At 44.6% G+C, this 24,520-nt stretch overlaps 2 protein-coding genes across 2 annotated transcripts in view; both read left to right on the forward strand.

Moving 5' to 3' along the window:
- LOC149340763 (uncharacterized) overlaps positions 1-11,478 on the forward strand; it is a 102,802-nt gene extending 91,324 nt beyond the window's left edge. The window contains exons 8-12 of the mRNA XM_089549614.1: positions 2,019-2,601; positions 3,815-3,916; positions 5,512-5,688; positions 7,272-7,334; positions 11,340-11,478. Of these exons, the coding sequence (XP_089405740.1) occupies positions 2,019-2,601; positions 3,815-3,916; positions 5,512-5,688; positions 7,272-7,333 (924 nt within the window). The 3' untranslated portion in view covers position 7,334; positions 11,340-11,478. The remainder of the gene's footprint in view (positions 1-2,018; positions 2,602-3,814; positions 3,917-5,511; positions 5,689-7,271; positions 7,335-11,339) is intronic.
- Positions 11,479-17,211: 5,733 nt separating this feature from the next.
- On the forward strand, positions 17,212-24,225 carry LOC149340764 (uncharacterized). Its single transcript, XM_089549615.1, has 2 exons — positions 17,212-17,548; positions 22,509-24,225. Exons 1-2 carry the CDS (start codon positions 17,529-17,531, stop codon positions 22,750-22,752), a joined length of 264 nt encoding a protein of 87 aa, XP_089405741.1. The 5' UTR covers positions 17,212-17,528; the 3' UTR covers positions 22,753-24,225.
- The last annotated feature ends 295 nt before the right edge of the window (positions 24,226-24,520 follow it).

Genomic DNA, 24,520 nt, shown 5'->3' on the forward strand with positions numbered 1-24,520 from the left:
ATTCAAAGATTATATATAGTCATGCGCACGCTAGTTGTTTGCAGTTGACGCATTTCTGACTCCAGTTCAATTGAGGAACATAAAAAAAAATGCTGGCGGTTTAGCATTGCTAAGCACGAAATATTGCGCGAAAGCAGTTTTTTGCAGGGGCACACCAGCGCCATAAACGCCGCGGTGGCTCAATGGTTACGATGCTCATCTACCGATCCGGAGTAACCGGGTTCGAACCCGACCGCAGCTGCCGCGTTTCGATGGAGGCGAAGCGCAAAAGACGCCCGTATGCTGTGCGATGTCAGATCCTCAGATGGTCGAAATTATTCCGGAGCAATCCACTACGGCACCTCTTACTTCCTTTCTTCTTTCACTCCCTCCTTTACCGCTTCTATAAGATAGTTACTGCACCATTTCCTCTCCTAAAAAAAAAAAAAAAGTTAGTTTTTCATTTTTTCTTTCTGCCAAAAAGTTAACGCAAACGCAAGCAGCGCACCTCTCTCTGTCGCGACCGCCACGTAGCCGAAAGCACGATTGAGGTGTCCACTGACCCAGGGAGCCAGTTCGATCCCTACCGCGGCGGTATAATTTCTTTGGAGGCGAAATTCTAGAGGCTCGTGTACTGTGCGATGTCAGAGCACGTTAAAGAACCCCAGGGGGTCGAAATTTCTGGAGTCCTTCACTACGGCGTCCCTCATAGCCTGAGTCGCTTTGGGACGTTAAACCCAGATAAACCAAACCAACCAGTTATGCGCTTTTCCTTTCCTTTCGTGACTTTTGTGTGCGGATGGAAGTTGATGAAGACGCAATGCACAGCGCGAGAGTGTGTTGCAGTTCAACACAACGCGTGGTCGGCTGCGGCGATAGCTATAGTGCTCTCGTACAGTGGCCAGCGAAGCTGAACTGTTCGCGTCGCCGTGTGTTCGAAAACCAGTCGCGGTTATATTTATTTTAGTTTTGCAGGTATCTGAGAGACTGTAGACGGGCACCGGCTTTTCCCAGATTGCTTGTAAAGTAGTAAAGTTTTTCGATATAAAAAATGCAGTGGCAGCTTCAGTATGCCTACATGGCACTTCGCACTTTCTACGTCATCAGGATTGATGGAATGCAGCCTCCGAAGCGCAGGCCAGGCTTTTGGAAGTCGCTGTAGGAGTTGTATCGCCATTTGCCTGAAAAGTTTCGTTTTTACCGTGTTCAGAGCATTAAGCCTTGTGGAACATAACTTTGCTCTAACAGACTGCAAACTGCGAATGCTGATGTGAATTGAATGCTGTGAAGAGTTTAGGCTCTTGGTGTTCGCCAGTTGTCTTTGGTTGTGATCACTGGTAGTTTTGTACGTTTGTACATAAATGAGAAGTTGCCGATTAAGTTTTGTGCAAAACGCTCGTATCTTATCTGCACAGCTGCACGTGCTTGCGGAATGGGGTGAGACGAGAGAAAATAGTTTGCTGTGTTCCCGATTATTCTTGGAAACAATACTTCAAGGCTTTAGCGTTCTGTTGGAGTCCTCGCCTTGTGTGTGGGCGGCGTTACGTTGCTTTGGTTTTGACCGCAGTTAATAATTCGTACTCTTAGCGTTTAGGACTGTTAACGTGAATGGCATGCATTTCTCGACATTCCATTCATCCATACCTTCTTGAAAATCGCAGTGTGTTTGCACCGCAGCCAGAGGGTGCCACATTGTGCTTAAGGGCAGACAAGGTCCTCAGCGATCGAGTACTTACCCTTCACACGTCACCACATGTGGGCACTTCAGTGCACTGGAGCGATCTTCGACTGCACGTGATGTGAAGGAAAAAAAGAACTTTTTCTTGAAATGGTGTTTTAAGGGGCGATTACAGATGAGAAGCCCTTGCCTCGATTCAAAAGCCTATTCAAAAGCCGATTCAGCGCCAGTCCTGTTGGTTGTGCGTCTCTTGTGTCCCCGTCTTTTTGCGCTGCTTTTACCTTCCTTAAGATGAACCACCGACTAGCCCATACAAAAATTTTGATCTTTGTCCTGAGTCGTCCTCAATACTCTTCCACAGGTGCAGCAGCATCGTCTTAGTGGAGCTCTCGACACCAGGGAAATGGAACATCCGCCTAAGGCCGCGATGGCAGCCAAGGCCCCGCAGAAGCCCACCCAGCAGCAGGCTCCGAATGCCAAGGCAGCGCCTTCAGAAAATCCCAAGTCACCCGCCACATCCTCAGTGTCCAAAGAAGTAGCGCCGTCAGCCCCTTCGCAGGCTGGAGGGAAGGGCAAGGCTGTGAGTGCTTCTAGCTCCGTAGCTACCGCAAAGACTGCCGGAGGAAACAAGGACAAGTCGTCGGCGACGTCTCACCAGGGCTCGCAGGTCGCGTCAGCACCCAGTGGAGCCGAGGCTCAGAAGCGCGGCGGCGGAGCCGAGAGGCTTATGCTTCCCAGTGGACTGACGCCAAGCAAGCTGAGCGTCATGGAGCTGGAGCGGCTGGGCGAGGAGCAGCGGGGCCGCTCAGCGCAGCAACAGGCGGAGGACGACGTGCTGGGTGCGCTCAAGAGGCTGCGGGGCTCCTCGCTCTACGACGAGTACCCGCTCGAGGAGATCATCTACTGGCTCGCCAAGGACATGTTCGCCCACAGCATCATCAAAGGTGAGAAAGCACTCTTGCATAGTTGTATGAAGAGGTGAAGTGGCGCCTTTTCGCTGCTTTGCAGCGATCCGCGTATTAGAAAGAGGAAGACGAAACATTTCTTGAAGCGACCTATGTCCGGGCTTCAGTTCACACTGGCCAGTAGGTCAATTGTCCTCCGGTGAGGCGGTGAGCAGGTGCTGATTGAGAGTGTCCCTGGAAAAGATTGTTCTACATAGGCGGGGAACCAAGGTCTCAAACATAGGTATTTTGCGGGGAAAGAAGTAACGTGGCGTTGTGTTGGGTCTTGAGCAGTTACAGTATGAGTGGGTAAGCCTGGGTATGGAACCGCACAAAAAAAAAAACGAATTGGGGGGCTAGTTGATACTTCATGTGAGAAGGACAGAGCCCTGAGAACTAAAAGTGTACTTTGCTCAAAACGAATTGCTGGGCTAGTTGTCTTCCTGTTGCGCATTTTTGTTGTCGCGCTGTGCGAACGGAAGCATCGAGCCGCGTAGGGCGCCTCCATGCTAATGCGTGTATTCAGGATCCTGACAAATACTGTTCGATTGGAAGACACCATTTTGTTTCCCAAGAATGCATCGAGATGAAGTTTATAAATTTTTGTCTGCAGTAAGATTTTTAACCGACAGCTGTGTTGGATTATCATGTAGGCCATAGTGTCTAAACTTCAGTCTTTCAAAATAATATTGCGGCAGCACTAGATTGTGGATGCCAAAGAACATAAAATCATTGTCGAGGTTTTCAATGCCAACACCGTCACTGTCACCGTTGTATCTCGTCACCGAAAACTGCACCCACATTTACTTATTTGTGCATCGTGGTATTAGATGAAGACGGCATTAGTGATTTCACAGCTGTCAGATGTCAATCCGCTTTCAGGATTAAAGTGTTTAAATTATATTGCCCAAAGTTTAAAGAGGCTATTGAGCCGCGACGCTGGCATAAATTACTTCATGCATTGTCACGGGACCACGGCTGTGGACGTTTGCGTGAAATACTGGTACACATTTGTGAGGAATTAGCTCTCCTTTCTGTTCACCTCACAACTCGCACACACTCGCACTGTTGCTAACAAACGAGCGCATCCACGCAGGACTTAACTCACAGTGTCTCTGGTTGCGCAGACAGCTTCAACCGATAAACAGAACCTGCGGCATATAGTTATCGCCCACCTTTGGTTAAATTTTTAATCTTTCATATTTTTTTGCAGGTGACCAGAGTGCCGAAGAAGCGCTCGCGAGGTTCGCCAACTTTGTGGAAACCGAGGTGTCTCAAAACAAGCTCTCCGGTGAAGTTGAGAAGAAAGTTCTTGGTAAGTGAAAAGTTGCTAGTAACCTTTATGTTCACCTTACATACCTTCGGTATTTATTAAGCGATAGTTAACGGAAAACCCTACTGTACGAGAATAATGTAGCCGTTGAAACGAGGACTGCTGCATACTACAGAGAGCCTACTTAGGTGTCATATATTATAGATCACAACCTTTTATCTAGTAGTGCATTGGATTTAGGCGTATATTGTTTGCAGTCTATTAATTACGTCAGAAGATACGGTTTGATGACACTTTTTATCCGGAACATAGTGTAGCAAAACAGTTTGTCTCAAGGTATCTATTTTTTACTTTCTCGTGTGTAATAATGTGGTTGTAGCTGTGTTTCAAGTCTATATATGCCTAATATCCGTCCAGATGTGCAATGTGTTTTCAGGCTTTGAAATTTCCGTGTTAAAAATTCTAGGAATGAATATATAAAGAAAAGCGGGAAAATAAGAACCTGGTGCGATAAATCTGGAGAGAGCAGCGAGGTACATACTGTAAAGTTAGCTAGCTGAAGACACATAAAATAAGGAGCTTCGTCATCTGAAGTATCATTTTGTCTTCAACTCTTTTATAACGGTGAGTGAAAAAAAAAAACAAGGGCAATAACGCAGCCAACTATTGAGTGCTCTGACTCTTAACTTCAAATAATTTTCTTCATAAACCAAGTAAATGAGCTGACCGAGTCGATGATTGCCTAAGTAATATACAGACATAACAGCGTATGTTTTCAACCCAAAGAATCTAAGAGGTACAAGGCCATCGTGTTAGTCATGTTGCGTCTGCTCCCCACGTAACATGTTAGAACAGACTAACAGGTAGCCTACTCCACTTATCTCACGCAAACATAACACGCGATGTACTCTTCTCCACCACTGTAGTAGCACGTATCAGTGGAGCATCATCAGGTGCGGGCATATATAAGGTCCTTAGTTATTTGAATTAGCATCAGCCACGAAATTTTACGCATGTACAAGCCCGACGGAGAGCCTTATTTCCGTTCCTAAATGAGAGGAAACGTACGCTAAGTTATTTTAATTCCAGAGCATTAAAAGCCTCATTGTGGAAAAAAAAAGTCTGTCGTCGGTCATCAAATTACCCACCGACTGGATAAAAGTGACATCTCCAGACCAGATAATTCCCTTTGGTTGCAGTGAAAAGTGACGTAAAAAAACCGAATAATTCCCACTTGGCTAGAGGGATGTAACGTCACTGGACCGAAAGTGGCTTCATATCAGGTAGAGGCATCAACAGCTTCTAATCCTATCGCATTTCCAACAACTAATGTAATTAGGTGTCCCTATGAATTTTTTGTGATTATATTACGTACCTCTGCCCAGTGTATACATGCCATAACTTCTTTCCGGCGCTTATTATTTGACGACGCTTTACATCTAAACCGCTCGCGTTCCGTGGCTAACACTAGAATAGTGGCTGGCAACGCATTTGGAACTTCAAGAGGTGAACGCATGACTCGAGTGTGAATGTAGACAACGTTTTTCGATTCATCTCGGTGAGATATCTGCGAGAATAGGTGTGAAGGAGTTGCCGAGCTTTTCTAGACGTGTGCGCTTATGAACCATGACGCGCAGACATCATGCTTGCCGCCTTGGTGGACATTCTACGGGAGTTCCCCGGCGCACAGTACACCGGTCCGGGGCCAAATCAGATTCCGCAGCGGCTCTTCCCGGAAGCCACCGAACACCAAGCAGCCAAGCTGGCTAACGCCAGAGTTAGGAACGCCGCCATCCGACTCCGAGAGGAAAAAAGTAAGTTCAACCATGTACGAGCCCAGGAAATTTAGAGAAACGCCTTTAGTTTGCGCAGCTGCCTCCAGGCGCCGCATGGCGTTGAAAACCCAAAATCATCGACGTAGTTATGAATGTTTGGTAAACCCAGTTGATTTTGTTATGATCGTCAGAACTCAGGAAAAGTTTAATAGTCCCTTTTTGCAGCGTGTAAGTCAAATAGGACATCTCTATTAATACGTTCGATAGCTTTTCACAGCACTCTACTCGCAATAATTACAAGTGAAAGTTTTCCCACTGGATTATGCGAAATTCGCTACTGGTGGCCGACAGACAGATGGCGCTAGTATGTGATTTTCAGTAAGGTCACGCGAATGTCCAGCAGAGACATAGATAACCAGTGCCTTGCGAATGCGCATGGCCAGGCAGTTGCGGACGCATACAAGTCAGAGGAAGCCTCTTTTTCTCCGTATGTGCACCATGCGCGTTGCCCGGCACAGCTGGAGACAGGCTGTCTCTTGGCGTTAGAGAAAAGGTACACGAAACTTGCACAAGTAGTTGCTTCTGTGAAGCAGCGTTTCTTGAAAATATTTTCTTCTTTGAGGAAATGCTTTTCAGATTCTTCTCCGCGGGAAAAACGAACGGCGTCATAACTCATATGAATTCTCACCTGCTGTATTCTTGCATATGGGCTTTGAAAGTGCACTTTCTGCGGAAATATGAGAGCATTGAAAGTTTTAAGAATTATGGAGGAGCAGCGCAGTAAAAAACAGCGTGAAAGTGTGAACATTTATGAAGTTCTATTTGCATTAAACCTGGGCTTAATTGGTACTCACTGGTACAACAGTGGAAAACTGTCCTAGTTGTTTTGCGGTTGCGATAATAAGGGCTTCAAGTTGAGCTTTGAGCAATTGGGACGGACTTTTTAGGTCTTCCTTCTGTAAAAAAATTGATATTTTTTCTTAAAAGCGACAACCCGCTGGTAATTCAAGAACAAGAAACCTTAAGCTTAATGTGAATATTTGGTCAGCGGGGCGCAGGACAAGACGTCGTGGCTTTTCAACATAGAAGCACGGTGGGCGGCTGTCGCATCGAATGATGCCGCTATTGACTTACTTCAGCGCGTTCGACACTCACGTATGACTATCGAAAAAGTGAGCGATGAAAAAATATTTGTAACTGGACGACATGATGTAGGCAGCACGTTCTGTAATGAAGAGGCAGCACGGCACAGTTCATGCTCACCTCAAAATAATAGGCGGGATGAACATACAGCAACCATTTATTTCGCAAGTCAAGCTCCTAAGCTTCAAGTTAGGTTACATGAACGGTCAGTAATGTCGCAGTGGTCGACTTCTGTCCAACGTTTGTGACGACTTGTGTGCCTAACGGCGCATATGTTTTCTTGTAGTTCGCTTCCATCGAAATAAGCATTAAGGCCAGAACATGTCTCTGCGGTGCAGTACTCTAAAGCTTACAGCGGCATCATGCCTGATATCTTTGGTCGCGACAATAATGTTGTGACCAAGTATGCCCATGACAGTCAAATATTTTCATTGCAGCAATTTTGTACTTAGTGCCTTTCCTACCTTCTTCCTTTTCAGAGAAGACAATTCCAGCAGTCATCAAGCACAAGGAAGTGGCCTCGGCCTCCCAGAAGTCTTAAGGCAAGCAGTCTAGCCAGCTACTTTCCGCAGCGACATTTTTTCTTTTAGGTTAATTCTTTTTCTGCATGCACCGCTTGAAATACGCAGCGCTGACCAGGCTCATTGCAAATCGAATTTTACAAATAAGACTATGCCTTTAGTAAGAAATTAGCATGAATATTCAAACTAAGCATAAAAAGGCATCAGTTGAGTATTTTAATGTTTAAGAAAAGAATATCATGTTGAGGCGTGGTAGGAAATATTGCTGAAATGAATTAAAAATGCGTGCTAGAACTATGAATGATATATAAATTTGGTTTACAGATGCAGTTCCTTTACAGGTGCTTGAACTGTCCAGAAATGTCCTGGTGAAAAGCTTATTACACAAATGTTTATTCTTTCTTCAAATGGCTTACGGCCTGATTTGTGATTTCCTGAACAAATGGGTCGCGATGTCACCACTCGCTACTATTCATTCAAATGTGTGACCGTAGCTATGAATGTTACTTGTTACGTACTTGTAAAGTAGAGTAAGGAAATATATTCACCAGCTTTCCAACGAGTTTGTTTCAGTTAAAAGGCTAATGACTTTAGGGGCTTAAAGAAAACAAATGTAGGCAAAGAATTTCCACTTCATCGCAGTTTTCTGCGTCCTTTTTTTCAATCTGTAAGCAATAACAGCGCTGATACTCAAAATACGCAATTTCGAGAAGACTGCTTGATAGTTCGGTGCTTCTGTCCAAAGGGAAATTATCCATTTGGAAAGGTGGTGCGAAAAAATAACGACAACTGTTCTGTGCACCATTTGCTGCAGTACGGTTGTTCTTGTATCTTTATTTTGTTCTGCATTGTGTACAACACACCACCATACGCGCTTACCATACCACCACCATACGGGAACCATGCGCGCTTGGAATAAATTACCTAGGAATATTGTCAACAGTCCCAGTGGGCAAGAGTTCGTTACAAACCTGAAAATGCCGGGGTGAAGTTGTACTTGTATTCTTGTATTGTTTCTTGTATTCGTGTATTCTTGATTCTTGTATTTGTTTTTTGTGTCCACTCCTGCTTGGAGTCAGGCGACTCTGCAGTATTCCTAAATAAATAAATAAATAAATAAATAAATAAATAAATAAATAAATAAATAAATAAATAAATAAATAAATAACCTGGACCCATGTGCAGAAATATTCAAATGCAACTAATATGCGCGCGCGTGTGTGTGTGTGTGTGTGCGTGTGTGTGTGCGTGTGTGTGTGTGTGTGTGTGTGTGTGTGTGTGCGTGCGTGTGCGTGTGCGCGCGCGCGTGTGTGTGTGTGTGTGTGTGTGTGTGTGTGTGTGTGTGTGTGTGTGTGTGTGTGTGTGTGTGTGTGTGTGTGTGTGTGTGTGTGTGTGTGTGTGTGTGTGTGTGTGTGTGTGTGTGTGTGTGTGTGCTTTTTTAAAGGAATGTTGTAAATACCTTCAAGAATAAGAACTTTGACAAAAGTTGGGCTAATAACGAATAATTTTCCGGCTTCTCGAATACTGTTCTAATATTTACTGAAATGGAAGACAAGTGCCGATGGCAGCAGCCACACATGTTTCAAAGCGCTCGTACAAGCAATGAGAGAGGAACTTTAAGACAGAGAACTGTGACACTAATCACCTTTGTCTCCAAAATGAATTTGAATAATCGCTGTGGCAGAGCAACAGCAGGCAGTGTAAAATAAAGATATTCCAGGCAGTTTCTAACAGCCGCCTCAAACCATGAAACCTTTTACGTTCTCTTATGCGTCACAGACGACTGAGGGATCATTGGAAGCTGGCGGGAAAGAAGCCAATAGCTCAAAGCTTGCGCCATGAGCCACGGACATTATAGACAGGAGACAAAGCGGAAGTCTCTCGAATTTTACGTGTGACGCACCGTGTCGCTGCAGCCAGAGTCTGAGTAAACACTTGCTGCATTCAGATTCTTCGTCACTTCGCTAAGGGCGCGAGTAGTCATCGCGTACTAACATATTTCCGCGATTTCATTACGCGATTCCATTTATTTAACGTTAGCCAGTACGCACAGAACATTTAATTGTTTCTGACATGAAAGTGCTCCTGAGTTTTTTTACTGCCCCTGCTTATACGGCGTCCTTCGTTTTCGGGTTAAGCGCCCTGAAGCAGGAAGTCGTTATCCTAAAAAGCGCTTGATACAGTAGTGCCGAATAAACGCCTGGTCAGTACTTGTGTTTTCGCTTCTTGCTTCAAAACAGTATTAACTTATCGTCAAATTACGGCACATAATAAATTAAAAGCGCTAAACTAAGCTTAAGGAAGCGAGATGAGCTCAAATACTGGTATGAAATAAGCTCAGTATTTCTGCTCATTTTAGTGCGGTGTCTTAAGCTTTTTTGCCGGAAAGCCCAAGTTCTTCAGCTATATACTTATACATTAACAAGCCCCTCAGTCCCTTGCCCTTGTGTGTTCTCTAGAAGGATATCTTTATGTAGAAATTGGGTGTAACTCGATTTTTAGCACGTTCGCCGCAGCACCGATTTTCGGATCTCTAATCCCTGTGCGTCGTGATCTACCGGTGTGCTATCCTCAAATTTTATTGGTTGCGGCGTGGCCCATCGGTTAACTTGTGGCGACGCTAGTTTCTTTGAACCGTGTACATCTGGAAATAGCCACCTGGCGCGTGTGTTTTTCGTGGGCTCCGTGGAAAATACCAGCTGTACCACGGCTTTATCGACTGACACATTATTCGCGGCTCCAAAGCGTGACTAAATGACGTTACCCACCGGTCACCCATGAAGTAGTGAACGTGGTAAGAAATCTGTTCGGGGTGCAAGGAAGGAGTAAAATCGGGTTTTAACCGAAAACGAAGTGTCCCTTGTGTATAGCAAGCGGAATGTTGAAGGGAAAAAGTGTTCATTCCGCTTGAATTAGGCCAAAAACATGCGGTATATTAACTGTCATTATATTTAAATTTATTCATTAGTTGCTGCTTTTTGATTACTGATTACTATTCGCTTTTGTGCAATAACACCATGATTATGCTGATATCCAATCTAAACACACCTAAAGCGTGTTCAACAGGCGAGTGCCTAGACTGAAAACTTTTTTCTTTGTTCAGTTTGATGTCACTGATCAGTTAGAGTTAGAATTCTGTATTTAACTAATATTCTCATTGTACCGCTCCGAAAGTAACAGGATATTTGCTTTAGTCCGCTCTTTAACTTAACCAAATCTTGGCAAAATCAGGAAGCGAGGGAATCAGGAGACGTTTAGTGCCAGATCAAGGCCAGCTACACGCTCTGTACCATTCCTTGCCGTATGCACCTCGCCCTGCACCAATGCAGAAGAGCTGCCAGATCTAAAACAATACAGCAAAGAAGTATAGCTGACCTTCACCGCACATATGTGGACGGTACTAGACAGTCCAACAGCAGTAGAGCCTTGCTGGCGGCAGTGACCGACGCCAATTCGCGTGACTTCGTTAGAGCCACCTAGAAGAACTTTCCCGTACCTGAGGCTGAGGAGATAGCGATCACCAGCGATAGACCAACAGACGGGGCAAATCCTCGAAAATCATCTGGTAACTCCCAATCGGCGTACCGCAGCGTCACGAAAGGCAGACTGTACAGGAGAACCTTAATCTTCCTTTGGCGATATATGTGTCAAGAGACGCATTATTATTGCTTAAGCATTACTTGACTCAAGCGAGGCGTGCACAGAAAGTGTCCACACTTTCTGCCCACAAAGTTACTCGTGTAAGTTCGGATGAGCGCGCGCTAGCTGCTTGAAAAGCTGCTCGGGAGGAGCAACATGGGTCGCACAATCGCTACCGGTGGCTGTGATAGAAACAGCCACCTGCCAGCGCAGTGGGGCGTCGCTTAAACACTGAGCCACTGCGCTGGTAGTAGCATGAGGACTTCCCGCCATATATGAATGTTAAGTAGAGAATGACCAATTCTGCATATATGGGCATTAACCCACGGAGTTCCGAATGGGTGCGGTTTGGTGGCCAACGCATATTTCTTTCTTTCTTCATTGCAGTGTCAAGCTGTAAGAAAGCCCGCTGAACAGCGTGCAGACCCTGACACCCTCGATACCCGTGACAACACCTCACCGAATCTTCCGCCTTCTCCGACACCTGAACTCCAGCCTGTAGCCAACCGAGCTCCAGAATCCACACCCTGCCTTTATGCCGGCCCTTTCCTTCGTTTGCCTGTATACTGCTACTCTTTCCCCGAAACGTGTTAAAACGCTAGGACGTGCCGCCCCTCTCTCAAAGCGCACCTTGCGCGTAACTATTCTAAGCTCGTTTTTGCTAGAAAACAAGACTCCAAGCAAAAAGCGACAAACAAGGGACTAATGAAGCACCAGTCGCTGCTGTATAGATACACAACACGTGTTCGTCAGCACCTTCGTATTACGTATTACTCAACGGTGTGCGTGATAAGCTTAAAAATCTAACTGTGGTTGTGTTATGCACTGTTGGTAGTGATATGCACTGTGAAAGAATTCCGGAACAGAACTCTTACTTCAACCTTCACTTGAAAAGCCGACCCACTGTGGGGGATACTGGAAATTCTTGTGATGTTAATTAGGCAGTTTGTTCTGAATGAAGCCGTAAAGCATTGCTTTTGTTTCTAAAGTAATGATCAGCTTTCTCATTAACTTTAGCCCTGCACCAATCAATCGAGGTAAGACTAGAACTGAGATGCAGTTTGGCTTACCTGCTTACAGCTTTTTCTCGCTCTATATCTTTTAGCGCGGAACGCTGACATTATACTTATTGCTCAGCCCATTGTAAGAAAGGCCGCTTGTTTAAAAAAAAGACCTGGAGTGACAATATTTCTATCAGCTGGCATGATAGAGAGAGCGAGTACGTTGGGACGCCAGAGTGATAACAGAAGTGATGCGCCAGGTTAAAAGGAAAGAGCCGAAAGAAGTGAAAATTCAGCTGCTTCGGTCCGAATAAAATACAGGTTTTGGTTGAATAAAGTGACAACAGTCATCTAAGATGTGCAGATTAGCTAACAGAGACAAAGCTCCTGCAATGCAGCACCATCATGTGGCGATTTCCACTTGCTGTGCAAGAATACCGAAATTATGCTACCAGTGTGCAAAGGGAAGTTTGTCCTTGAAAGTTGTACCTTATCAGAAAGCATGTCTATCTACATAAACATAATCCTTGTCATATGATGAAGTTCTGCGTTCCCGGTTATATAGAAATTGGCTATTATAAAAATTTTGCTGATTTCACCAAACTTTGTGCCGAGCAGAATCGTTTTCGTAAAATACAAAAAAAAACAAAACGCCGGTACATTGACAATCGTTTTCTTGCTTTCTGTAATTGCAGCTTTCTTTGTAATCTTACAATACAGAGGGATAGAGAGAGAGATGAGCGTTATAAGTGTTGCAGAATTCTTTTACAGTGTACAGTCACGTCTTTGGCTAAATGTTATTCAAGAAAAATTGTAGAAATAGTAGAAAAAAAAAGAAAGTACTTCTTCCCACTTGATATACTGACAAGAAAAAAAAAACTTACTTCCTTCCCTTTGTTGCAGGTTGAATGCTATTTTTAGAACCTTTTTGCGATTGTTGACATTGATGGAAGGATAGTGGATGTTGTTCACCGACCGCACAGAAACGTGGTCAACGAGAAAGAACAGTTCACGCGAGTAATGGATGTAGATATCTGATAAGGAAAGAAGTAAAAAAAAATAACCATGTTGACACAAACCTTTTTCACGCAGCTCCTTCCGAAGCTTGTATCGTAGTGGACTCGTTCGTATTTTGTAAATGTAGTCGGATTGATTTAGCGGCTGTCTTCTCCCGCGACATGCGCAGGTAACGCGCTGTCGCCCACTGTTTTCACTGACACTGGTCATATCATGAATGTTGTACGATTTCAGCTAAAATAAAGTCACCGAAATGCATCCTGTTCTTTCTCTTCGCAGCATTTAATCTCATTGCCAGCTCCATCTCGCTGTCTGTGACGTATATATTTCGCAAAACAAGAAAAAACGTCAATTTGATCACAAACCTCGTACCAGCCTTTCAGACTTTATTAATTTTTCTAATTGCACGTTCAAAACTTCTCACTTGGCCTTACAAGCAGCGGCCGCAGCGCAACTTGAGAGAAGAGGCGGAGAGGATTTTTTCCACCTTCAGGGAAGTAAGTATAGTGGGAAAGCGTGTAACGTTTCTCCCCAACCGACTTCTGAACATTTTTTCTATCACAGAGGGTACGATTACGGCCTAATGGTTCTTTAAAATACCTCCCTGTAATCCTGCCTGCAGAGGGGCCAGCTGGAAAGCCCAGATTTCTTTTCAGAGCTTTGAGAGAAGTGACTGTGATGTTGACGTGTTTTAATTTGTTGTGTTCATCAATGGTAAATTAATAGTGGAACTATTTATCGCTGAAAAATAATTGTTTAGAAATTAGAAAATAAAACAACCACCAGAAGCCGGTGGGTTCCAAACCCTCAGTTTCGGTGACTGTTGACTTCCGTCGTACGTGTGCCATTACGAGCCCCTTATTTCTCTTCCCTTCTCAGCTCATGTCGACGAGGCATGTAGTCGAGGCTGTGTAGGCTGTGACTGCATTGACTGCACCTAATAATATCTCTTTTAATGCATATAGCGGAGAGTATAAATTACATAATGATGAGAATTACGCATGCTAATATTTTATTGCATTGCAAATAAATGAAGGAGATTGGGTTCCCGTATTGTAAAAGAAGGCGTTGTTAAGGCTATAAGCCATGCAGGAAATAAACCACTAGCATGATATGCAGCAACCACGCAAAATAACACACTTTTCATTCCAGCGACAAAAATGAAGAAACAGCCGAGAAGCGCTATTACCATCAACTGAAGAATTTTTAGTACAAAACAGAAAAATGTATAGAGCAATTTGTGAATGCGCTCTGGAGTAACAACTCAGGCAAGCGCCTGCATTGCCGGTTTCATTTCCTGTGTGGCTGGAAGCACAAGTGAATTTTTAGCGCCATTACCCTGTGCCATGCAAAAGGACCAACTAGCCGTCCTAGAAGCGTCAGCAAACCGCTGGAAAGTTAGCGCGTTTTCCGTACGGTCTACGTCGTTATTGCATTTGTTGCCTTTATTCGCGCAAGGATGTTGAATGACTCAAAGGTTGGTAATCTATTTTTACATAGCTAATTAGGACAGTGGCAAGTGCCTTCTATAACAAACTGTGACCGATACTGAGCCAGCTTCGTGTTGGGCAAACTTGTTGGGCAAGTTGTTTCCTGAATTCCATTCCTCCCAGAGCATGTGCCACCAACCTGCTCAAACCTTTTCGCTGTCCGTAGCTGCAGCGCAAACTGACGAGATACAATAGCGCTGTGTTGTGCCCTCCTGCTGTGAGCGCGACTTTGGACACAGGCATGACGACACGATAGCGAGGCAAAAATTTACAAGAAAAAAATAAAGTGGGGGGGCATTTGGCAAGTACTCGTAGGTCATGAATAGCAGTTTGCCAATATTTTTCAGAAGGAAAATGTATAGTAATGGTCTCATATTAGTACAGACGTATGGCGCCGAAACTTGGAGGATAACTAAAATGAATAATGAAATTGTGCACAACACGGAAAGGAGAAAGGAGAACTATAGGGTCAACTTTAGGCAAGTAGGGAACAGAGTGGAGTAGTGAACACATACGGGATAGTAATATCTCAGGTGAAATCAAGAAGAAGAAAAGGACGTAGGCGGTGTAAGTGATGTAGAGAACAGGTAATTGATGGTTCCTTAAAGGGATACTGAGTACAGTTAGAAGTAATGGTTTATGGGGATTTAACGTTCCAAAGTTACTAAGGCTGAGGGACGCCATAGTGAAGGACTCCGGAAATTTCGACCCCGTGGGGTTCTTTAACGTGCACTGACATTGCACAGTACACGGCCTTCTAGAATTTCGCCTTCATCTAAATTCGGCCTCCTCCGCCGGGATCGAACCCGCGTCTTTCGGGTCTGTAGTCGAGCACCACAGCCACTGAGCCAGCGCGGCGGAGCCGGGGCCTATAGTGCACCACGTTCTTATCACAAGTTACCACTCTCAACGAAAACGCAGCTTCAATAATGTAGAGAATATCATAAAATAAAGAACAGGTGTCGACATCAGCGGCCGATTTCAAAACTAAGATGCATACTTTGAGATCTTCCAAACACGGATCCCAGAGGCTACGCTACACCGCCCTTCAATTCAAAACGTAGGCTACCCGTCCTTTCCAGCAATGATGTCACAAGTCTAAATCGCGTAGCGGGAAAATTTCTAAACCCATTTTTTCTTTTGGTCCGATAAATCCTGTCTTTTGCTTCGGTACAAGAGTGAAAAATAGCCAGAAAGAACAGACAGTCAATTTTTACTGATAACAATAACTGGATCCAGTTGCCTTGAGTATTCCTTAAGGTAGCCAAGTGGCTTTCAAGGTAAGGCAAACGTAGCAGTGGGTAGCATAGAGTCAGGTGCGGGTGTGGACCGCAGCTAGCAGAGAACATGTTTAATTAGCCCACGGGAGAGGGCTCTCTCAACTGCGAGCAAAAGTGGGCCGACGTCGATGATGATTATGATGACAGTAATGAAGGGGACGGCACACAACACGAGCTGCCCTGTTCCCGACATCTCACACAATTGAGAAGCTCTTGTCGTTTATCGGACAAAGCCAAGTGTGCAGAGTGTGAATAGCCCCCCGCCGTGAAGCCGTTTCCGCTCGCGATAGCGCCTTGAGTGCTGCGCGCAGGAGGCAACTAAGAGCGCCGCCATGCGCAACCTAAATTGTTGTCTTTGTCGTGCCGACGATACTCGGTGTCTTCGTCGAGTCATTTCGCCTAGCATAACGCTAGGCCCTGTACTAAAAAGAAAACTTTCCGCTCTCTCTTTCTTTTCTTTTCCTAATTACCTGAAAGCGATTGACGGAGGGATCTGGTAGAAAACAGCAGTACAACACTAATTAATCACGCTCTCGCGTTGCGCCCAGGATTTAACCCCAGACGCGCCGCGCATACACAAGGTAGCAGAGCTACTCTTCGCATATGCAGAGCCACCTAGCCCTTAGCAAGTGTTTTAAACCATAAAATATATGCGTTTACGGAGTCGCTAGCGAATCACTTTGTATAGAAGTTTCTTTCAATTGCTGCGAGAGAGAAAAGGGGTGCAAAGGGATAGGTAATTTTTATTATTAAAAACAAATTGTCCGGATCTTTGAATTGCAACAATGAGTAGAAAGGCACTTGAAGTAATACGGGAGCATTTCAATCTAGTGCAAGTAGTTACAGCATGACCTGGTACTGCCTTACAGTCATAAAATGATGATAAGAAGTGGTTATGGTGGCCGAGATAAAGGGTGTAGCAACCCTAAAACGGGACGAGAAAGGAAAACAGCGCAAGTGTGTGCCTCTTTGTCTTTGTGCCGTCTTAGTGCTGTTACATACTTTCCGTCAACATCAACCAACCAACCCGTGTCAATCCTTCTCTAGTATGGTGGTCGAGCATGACAAAACGAGGAGAAATTTCCAAGGATAGGATTACCGCGGTTGGCTCAGAACAAGGCTAATAGGAAATCAGCCTTGTTGTTATGCGGCGGAACACAGTAGTAGCCGACGTTCGGTGAAAGACATTCCCATTGCTCCAGACTTCTCGTGCTTTTGTTTTTTGTACGTGCTTCCGGATCTGCGATAATCTCGCATTGCTTCTGCTGTAGTAGTCGAGCTTATAAAACCACAACAAGAATGGACTCTCAGTGTGTAGATGCAGGCCCTCAAGAAGAAATTCCCGCTGGCAAGGTAACAATGGAAGCCCAGGCTACAGCTCGCCAGCTGTGCAGTCGACCGGGGTCTGCCACTCGCTCGCTAGCTGTTGCTCACAATCGCGCTCGCGTCGCCGCGCGAGCGTGTGTTTACAGCGGTGTGGCAGTGCCGTCGGCCTTTGCCGCGGCTTTCCTCACCTCTTCTCTCGTTCCTTCTTTCGCGTGGCTGCGCTGCAACGCTGATAAAGATGCGCTGCAGCTGCGAACACCAGACTGTGCGCTGTTCGATTCGTTTTCTTTTTTTCTCTATCTTGCTCGTTCCCTCTCCACGTCTGCTGCGCACGCGAACAAAACGCTGCGGCGGTGAAGCTGGAAAGCCCGACGGGCCAGATAGGTGCGCCGTGCAAGGGCATGGCGTAGCAGGCGAAACAGTGCTAACGCGGAGGATATTCGCACCGGAACTGGCGGCAATATGGCGGCTACGAGCGACTGGTGAGTGGAATTTGCAATTGAGATCTATGACGATTATTCCTTGAACGTCTACAGTGAGAGGGAAAACAGCTATTAACGTCTAGGGGTAAATGAAGAGGAAGTGGCTTTGAAACCTAAATTCGACTGCGTCTGTTGACTGGATTCTGCGTGTCTACAGTGCATCGGGCCTCGAGGTGAAATTCTGCGTGTTCGCATGCCAACACGCCGCGTGAAATCTCGTTTGTTCGTTGGCTGTGAAAAATGGAGAGACGTACGATAGACTGTAAGTTAGCTTAGATGAGCACAAAAGCCAGAAAACTATGCCCCCTGTGCAGGGACGGTAGAAGGTAGCGGTTGGGTCTAAAATAAATTGCGCCTAGCTGCCATGTAGGACAACACCCATGAAAACTGACTGGGCTGAGCTTTCCGGTCCTAGCTGTCGGACGCAGAGAGCAGGCGAGTTTCCATACAAAGCTTTGTGGGTGTCTTTGTGGATGATTCTGCGTCGAAGGCACAAAATCCTCACGCTTGATAAAGGTCCTGTCGGAAGGAATCGATCCATGAGATAAGAAAGGAGCAACTACGTTTGCGGCTGGTTCGCGAATGCCATATACATGTGAATATATATAAAAATTAAAGCTAATTATGTAAAGTTGGAACGCCTTGACTGCTCGCGGGGTTTTGCTAGCTTAAACGCTTGTATTTCACCGCTCGTGTTGACGGAATGGCGAGAGAAAAAAACTGCAGATAAAAAAAAATCCTCAAACTTAGTTCGTTAGCCCTTTGTTTGCAGGATGTCTGTGAAATTCAAGAACAGATACGAGCCCTTTACGTATACGTCCCATACGCCACGGCCATCTACCGTCAGTGAACGCTTCAGCTGCCAATCTCTTTCCGCGAACAGCAGGGCACTACTCATTTCATCACTACGTTTATATTTTCACTTTAGCATAGCTGCAACTGCGTTTTGTGGCTTCTCAGAGTTGTGGAATGGTTTAGAGCTGACACAGCGTGGTCTTCCTTCAATTGAAGGCATAGATGAGGAGTAATGTGAATAATGCTTGACCGCCACGAGTAAACAATAATAAAAAAGAAGCTATGGCTATGCGGTATCCGGCGTTGCATCTGTGGCACTGGACAAGGAGGTGAAGTGGCGCCAAATATTACACATAAGAGAGACGCATGAAGACGACCCCAATTTTTGTTTTCACTACGTTGTTGGTTGTCACTCTTTAGAGCTGCTGCGCTTGTCCTGTGTGCAATAACAGAAGCGTTCCTACTGACGAAAGTTAGCAAGCCCTATCGTCCATCACTGCACAAACTATGCATTTTGCTCCTGGTGCTAAATAAAGCTGGCAGAGGGAAATTTTGTAACAATTTTCTTCCTGTCACTACTAGTTTTTCTTGTGACAATCGAATGCATAAAAAAAACTGATGCCGTATTAACCAGCTGCCTAAAGACACGTGCCTTGAGGAGTGTATTTGGCTTTGTGGAACGAAAGGTTACTTGGCAGTATATACTTAAGACCATCCGTTTCCTTTTTTTTTAATTAACATCGTAAGCTTGTTTCCAAATTGAATACGTTGTGCACATCGGTTTTTCAAGTAAGAACTTTGTTTTTGTTTTTATTTTTAAGGATGAGAAAAATAAGCTATCATCGCTTATTTCGCTACAGGAGAAAATGCTTTATAATTTGTTAACTCCTTTCACAGGGTGCAAATGGCAGGCTATACATAACAAATGTTCGAAAATCCACATTTTTCACCTTAATTCTTACTAATTTTAGTATTCTGTCGCTTAAACTATCGCGTGCATGTGAAGAGTGTTCGCGCCCAAGATAAACCTGCCTGCCTTTACATATTCACTGCAAGGGCATTCCACACATAGCAGATGTTATCTGGAATGCAAAACTGCAATACAACAGTGTGATTGACTGTGGGGTATTGTTGGATGCAGTAATTTCATTTAGATGTGGGATCAGTGCCGCACTGTACTTAAGGTACGCCACTGTTCAAAACAGTTTCAAAGATATTTATAATCACCACCACTTACCTGCAGAAGCAGCTTTAAAATTCCTGTATTTGCCCCTTCCCATACGGTACCTTGCACAGTTTCCTCTGCTAAACCAAATTTTCGGGAAGGCGACTTTTCGAGTGCAAGTTGGATTTTATTCGATGCTTACATAATCTGATTTAAGGGGCGAAACGAAAAAACAAACTGCAGATTTGACAGCAAAACGGAGGGCTCTATACATATGCTGCTATGCTACGATAGCAGTTTAGAAATTTTGTTTTGTAAAAAGCATTAGCTTTGCTGACATGTCCTGTTCTTCCTCACGAAGTTATTCAATTGCAGCAGGAAAAACGGTTGACACAAAGCGAGCTTGGGGAGCTTCAGAGCACCGCACATAATAAAAGGTTTTGTGAGCTTTCTTTGCATTACAAATAAGCAAAATGGGCTCGTATTCAATATTCAGTACCTCGGAGAGAATGTAGGACTATAAGATTTATAGGACTCATAAATAGATTTATAGGATTCATAGATGTATAGTATTTATAGCCCTATTTAGTACTATGTAAAGAACGCAAAATAAGTCGCCAAAATTAAGAACCTATCTACCTCCTACTTAACAAACTTTCGTATATCTAGATAAACCAATATAATGCGAGTATATGTAGAGGATAACATAAGTGTGTATTTCTTTCAGTGAGAGAACAGCATCCATAAATATAATTATTGAATAGTCCCTTTCTGTGCTTGTTAAAGGAGCGAAGTTATAAAGATTTAATCAATTTGTTTTATAAAAGAACTTAAACGCATTAATCATTCGATATTCAGCATACTTACCATCGAAAAATTACGGGTACATTAAGAATTATACTATACTTAAAAGGCCATCAAAGAGGTTTTCCTGATTTACTCATATCAATTTCCTATGAACAAAGAGCACAAAGAGAGATATTTTTTATAAATACACAAAAATGATGGATTGGGAGTGCTGCCGTGAGATTTAATTCAAAAGCATGGCCGGTGCTTAGAATTAGTGCAATAATTAACATTCAAAAATACCAGAAATTGCTCCGCATGCGTGAGGAAAAATTCCTTCCTGTCAAGTAATTTTATAGGCTGCTGGATAGTTATTGATGAAGAATTCGCTCTTGCCGTACCACAAGCTAGCCGTCCCAGTTAGCTCGGTTAGTAGAGCGACTGCTCCGGTGAAGCGGTGGTCCCGGGTTCGAACCCCGGACCAGTTAACTACGAAGTTTCTTGCTAGACGTATGGCTGCGCTTGGGTGGATGCAACTGAGTATCCACTCGCTGATTATAGGGCCTCCATTTGCCTTATCCTCGAACATACAAAAGTTTACTTTTGGTGACGAGGCTGTTGAAACACATGCAAACGTAATTATTTTTTCTTACTGTGCTGCTTAAACAGCAATAAAAATGAAGAATTCTACCATAAAAGAAACGTGGAATCAGCCTACCTCAACCAGTCTGTGATGTATTTATCACACACTAAAGCAGGCATTCAAATAGAACACAAACTTACAAAAAAGTGCGTAGTATCTTTTTTTTTGTCTCCCAAAGGACGTGCCCTAATTAAAAAAAAAAACATTTTAAGGCGAACTGACCCTACAAGGTGTTTAACAAAAGCCTCATAAGACCTAATCACAAATATGGTTTGGTGCTTTAAACCAAATTGTATACCAGCGGTAAAGAGTGCTACCTAGCATGTAGGCTCCAACTTTTTGCAGCCGCAGGCCTATACAGTCCTTTTCTATTATTTTTATCGATGCTCTAGTCTACGCGGCTGCATGCCTCCAAAAAACCACAATGGCACAACCAAATCATACACCTCATCTGTGCTGAAATACGTACGTGGCATAATGCGTGTTGAAATAAAAACTGCAAATCCGCTCCAGTGAAGCGTGAGAATGTTAGCAGTACGCATGGCCACCGTAGCGGAGCGCTGATTTCGACATGCCAAACATCTTGATAGACCAAGTCAGGCTGCTGGAGTAGCGTGCTTTCTTTTTTTTTAAAAGAAATTGTGGAGAGAACAGCTGGGTACTTAATGTTAGGTGTGTCGAGGGAAAATGTGTCAGGAACTGACATTTGCGATGCCTCCAGCAAAAGTGCAAATGAGCTCTTAATTGCAGGTTGTTGAATTTGAAGCGTTGAAGCACTGAAGAGAGAAACAGAGAATTCAACTCATTAAATGGCACATCTTAAATGATGAAAATGCCCTAGGCTTGGAGAACCTTGGCCAGCTGCTCGTCTAGCTACGCCTACGCTAGCCAAGCCCCCCAGTAGTGCGGAAGGGAATAAGGAAAGAATGGTGCGGGTAGTGTCATCGGCACTGCAAAAGACATTGCTTCGGGCTGGCATATCAGGAGGCATTCGTTACGGCAGCTAGGATAATGAGCAGATAAATTAAGAGCCTATTAGCAGCGATAATGGTGCTTGTTTGAATCCTTTTCAGGCTATACTACCAGAGACAAAAATCTTCAGGAAACGCTAAAATAAATGTACAGTATAGCTGACATTATTGACATCAATGACGTAAGTTCACTACAACAATATATAGCAAGCGAGTCCGGATTTCACCTCCCCAAATGTCTTCTGAAGCCACCGGCAAATCATTCAGCTGTACTCTGCACTTTTCTCCTCAATAGTACATTTGCGAGTAGTCTACGCTCTAAACACGAATGCGCTTGTACGGGAGTAATGAGAGAGTAAGTTGCCTTATAGCGCACTTCATTTTATAAAAGAGTGTGCGCCAGAGGACAGCTTACTTCCTTTTTACTCCTTTCTCTTAAGAGTGTAGTTTATGATAGGATCAAAAATGACATTCCCGAGAGCCACCGACTGCCTTGTACATTCCTACAACGGAGTGGACACAGTTGGGTCCGCCACTGGCTTGGCGGGCTTTGCAGTTAAAGCCATGCTTGACGAACGGTGCGCCCCCTGTGATGTGCAGGTGGCACTTCGACACCCAGCACGTGTTCATCGCGCTGGCCTGTTCGGCGGCCGGCGTCTGCGTGCTGTTCATCGTCTGGAAAGTGGCTCAGATGGTGCGCATCGCGCGAAAGCGCCAACTGCTCGCCAAGCACGTCCAGGAAGGGTACGTCTTCCTCGGGGAGACCAACGTGGCGCTCGAGTACAGCTGCCCGGAAAAGGATACGCGCCACTACAGGCTCCTGGAGGCCGCGCAGACGCTCTAGACGATGTTTTCACCTGTGGCATTTGGTTCACCGGACAGGCCACGCACGAACATTCTTCGCCATTCGCCGCCGTCCATACGGAGTGTGTTGACACGGACGGCTCCACAGTTTTCACCTGCAGCCGCATTTGTGCTTCCTTTAGTGGAAGGTGGGACAAATGTTTAAAAGAGATGGTATAGGAGGGCCAAACCGGAAGGAGCATCTATGCTCGATGTGCATTTAAGTAGAGGCATGCAAACACTTAATAGTAAAGAAAGCCCACATCATGTACAGGGACACGTCCGTGGAGCTCGATGAGAGCCGGGAGCGTATTCAGCAGACGCAATAAAATCGAGAACACAGGCTCACATGGAGAGAGAACGACTCAAATGTAAAGCGTTCTGAGGACGCTAGGCTCAAGTGCTGTGTCAAATATAAGAACAAAAAAATGTTTACTGCATTTCTCTGAAAAGTTAAAGCAGAAATATTAAGATGCATGTAATGACGTTGAAAAAATTTACCACTCGTTCAGTTTACACCTTAGGAGGTTTCTATTCCCAAACGCTACCTTCTATAGAAGAGCGTTGGAGGACCACAGTGTTCGTCATGCAAATGTTTTGATGTGATAGCATAAAGAGGGCCTTGATAGTCAAGACGGTCAGGCGTCGGCAGCGGCGACGTCGGCGTCTGTGTGAAGTCTTCGCCTTCCAACAGCGCCAGTTGGTGTTCAGAGAGAGTTCCTCCTTCCACATTCTAAATGCCGTGCACAGTTGTCAGGGGGTGTTAAGGGCGATTTCCCTCTACTCACCTGCCACTAATGCCAGGTTGAAGGTGGCTAAAGGGCTTCCTCTTCACTTGTATGGGAGAGAATGGAGAGGCTGCAATAAAAATGACTCACAAAAATGAAACTTACTAAGAATGACGCAGAAATAATGAATATGACTCATCAAAACGAAACTGACCGAAATTGACAAAAATACATAAAAGTCATGATTAGAAGTATAAATGAAATAAAAACAGAATCAAACTTGGAATATAATCATAATTAAAATAGATCGATCAGTGAAAGATAATGGTATCAAAATTGGAATAGATTGGCGAGTGAAAGATTTCTCCGCGTCAGTCCAATTGATAACCCCTAAATTCTTTTATTCGCTTTTCTGGTACCTTGAACATCAAAAGCTAAAGTAACCTAAATGGAACGGAACGCATCGTGGGCACCAAACACATTATGAAATGATGTTTTTCGCTCTTTGTGGTACCGACCCAAATGCGCTTTCCGAGCCCATAGATTCCTACACTTGAGGTCTTAGACATACAGCTCTGGGTGTGCTCCAGTTCTCGGTCTGCGTCATGCTTACGAAAATCATAACCAGGGTTGGTCGCTGCATCCGGGGTACTTTTGCTTACGGGCCTCACTGCGGCTTAGAGTATGCGCCTGTTCGCACTCCTGCGAAAAGAGGCAATAAATGGAAGACGATGCGATGTTTTGAATATTCGCCCATTCTCGAGTTGCATTTCTGAAGCTTTAGAAATATGTCGCCGAAAATGACAAATTCAGGATTCGATGCACCAGTTTCAACTTTGGTTGATTGTGTTGCTTGTTCGTACAGACTTGTATGACACTACCATCTGCGCAGCTTCATTGGTTTCCCTCTATTTCATAGGAGCTTTTATTACGCCTGCGTGTCTGGTTATCTCCGCAAAGGATGAGTGAAACGAGCAGGAACTATGCTCTGGGAATTATACTTAGGAACGCTGAGTCTTCTCTGGACAGAACCCTTTCTTC

Source organism: Amblyomma mixtum, chromosome 6 (assembly GCF_055824585.1).
Source record: "Amblyomma mixtum isolate Tamu chromosome 6, ASM5582458v1, whole genome shotgun sequence".
Classification (NCBI taxonomy): domain Eukaryota; kingdom Metazoa; phylum Arthropoda; class Arachnida; order Ixodida; family Ixodidae; genus Amblyomma; species Amblyomma mixtum.

What these genes read in the sequence shown, in the direction of transcription:
- LOC149340764 (XM_089549615.1), top strand. Translation starts at nt 17,529, where the DNA reads ATGGCGGCTACGAGCGACTG. An exon ending in ATGGCGGCTACGAGCGACTG is followed by an intron (nt 17,549 to 22,508) that starts GTGAGTGGAATT and finishes TGTGATGTGCAG; the next exon opens with GTGGCACTTCGACACCCAGC.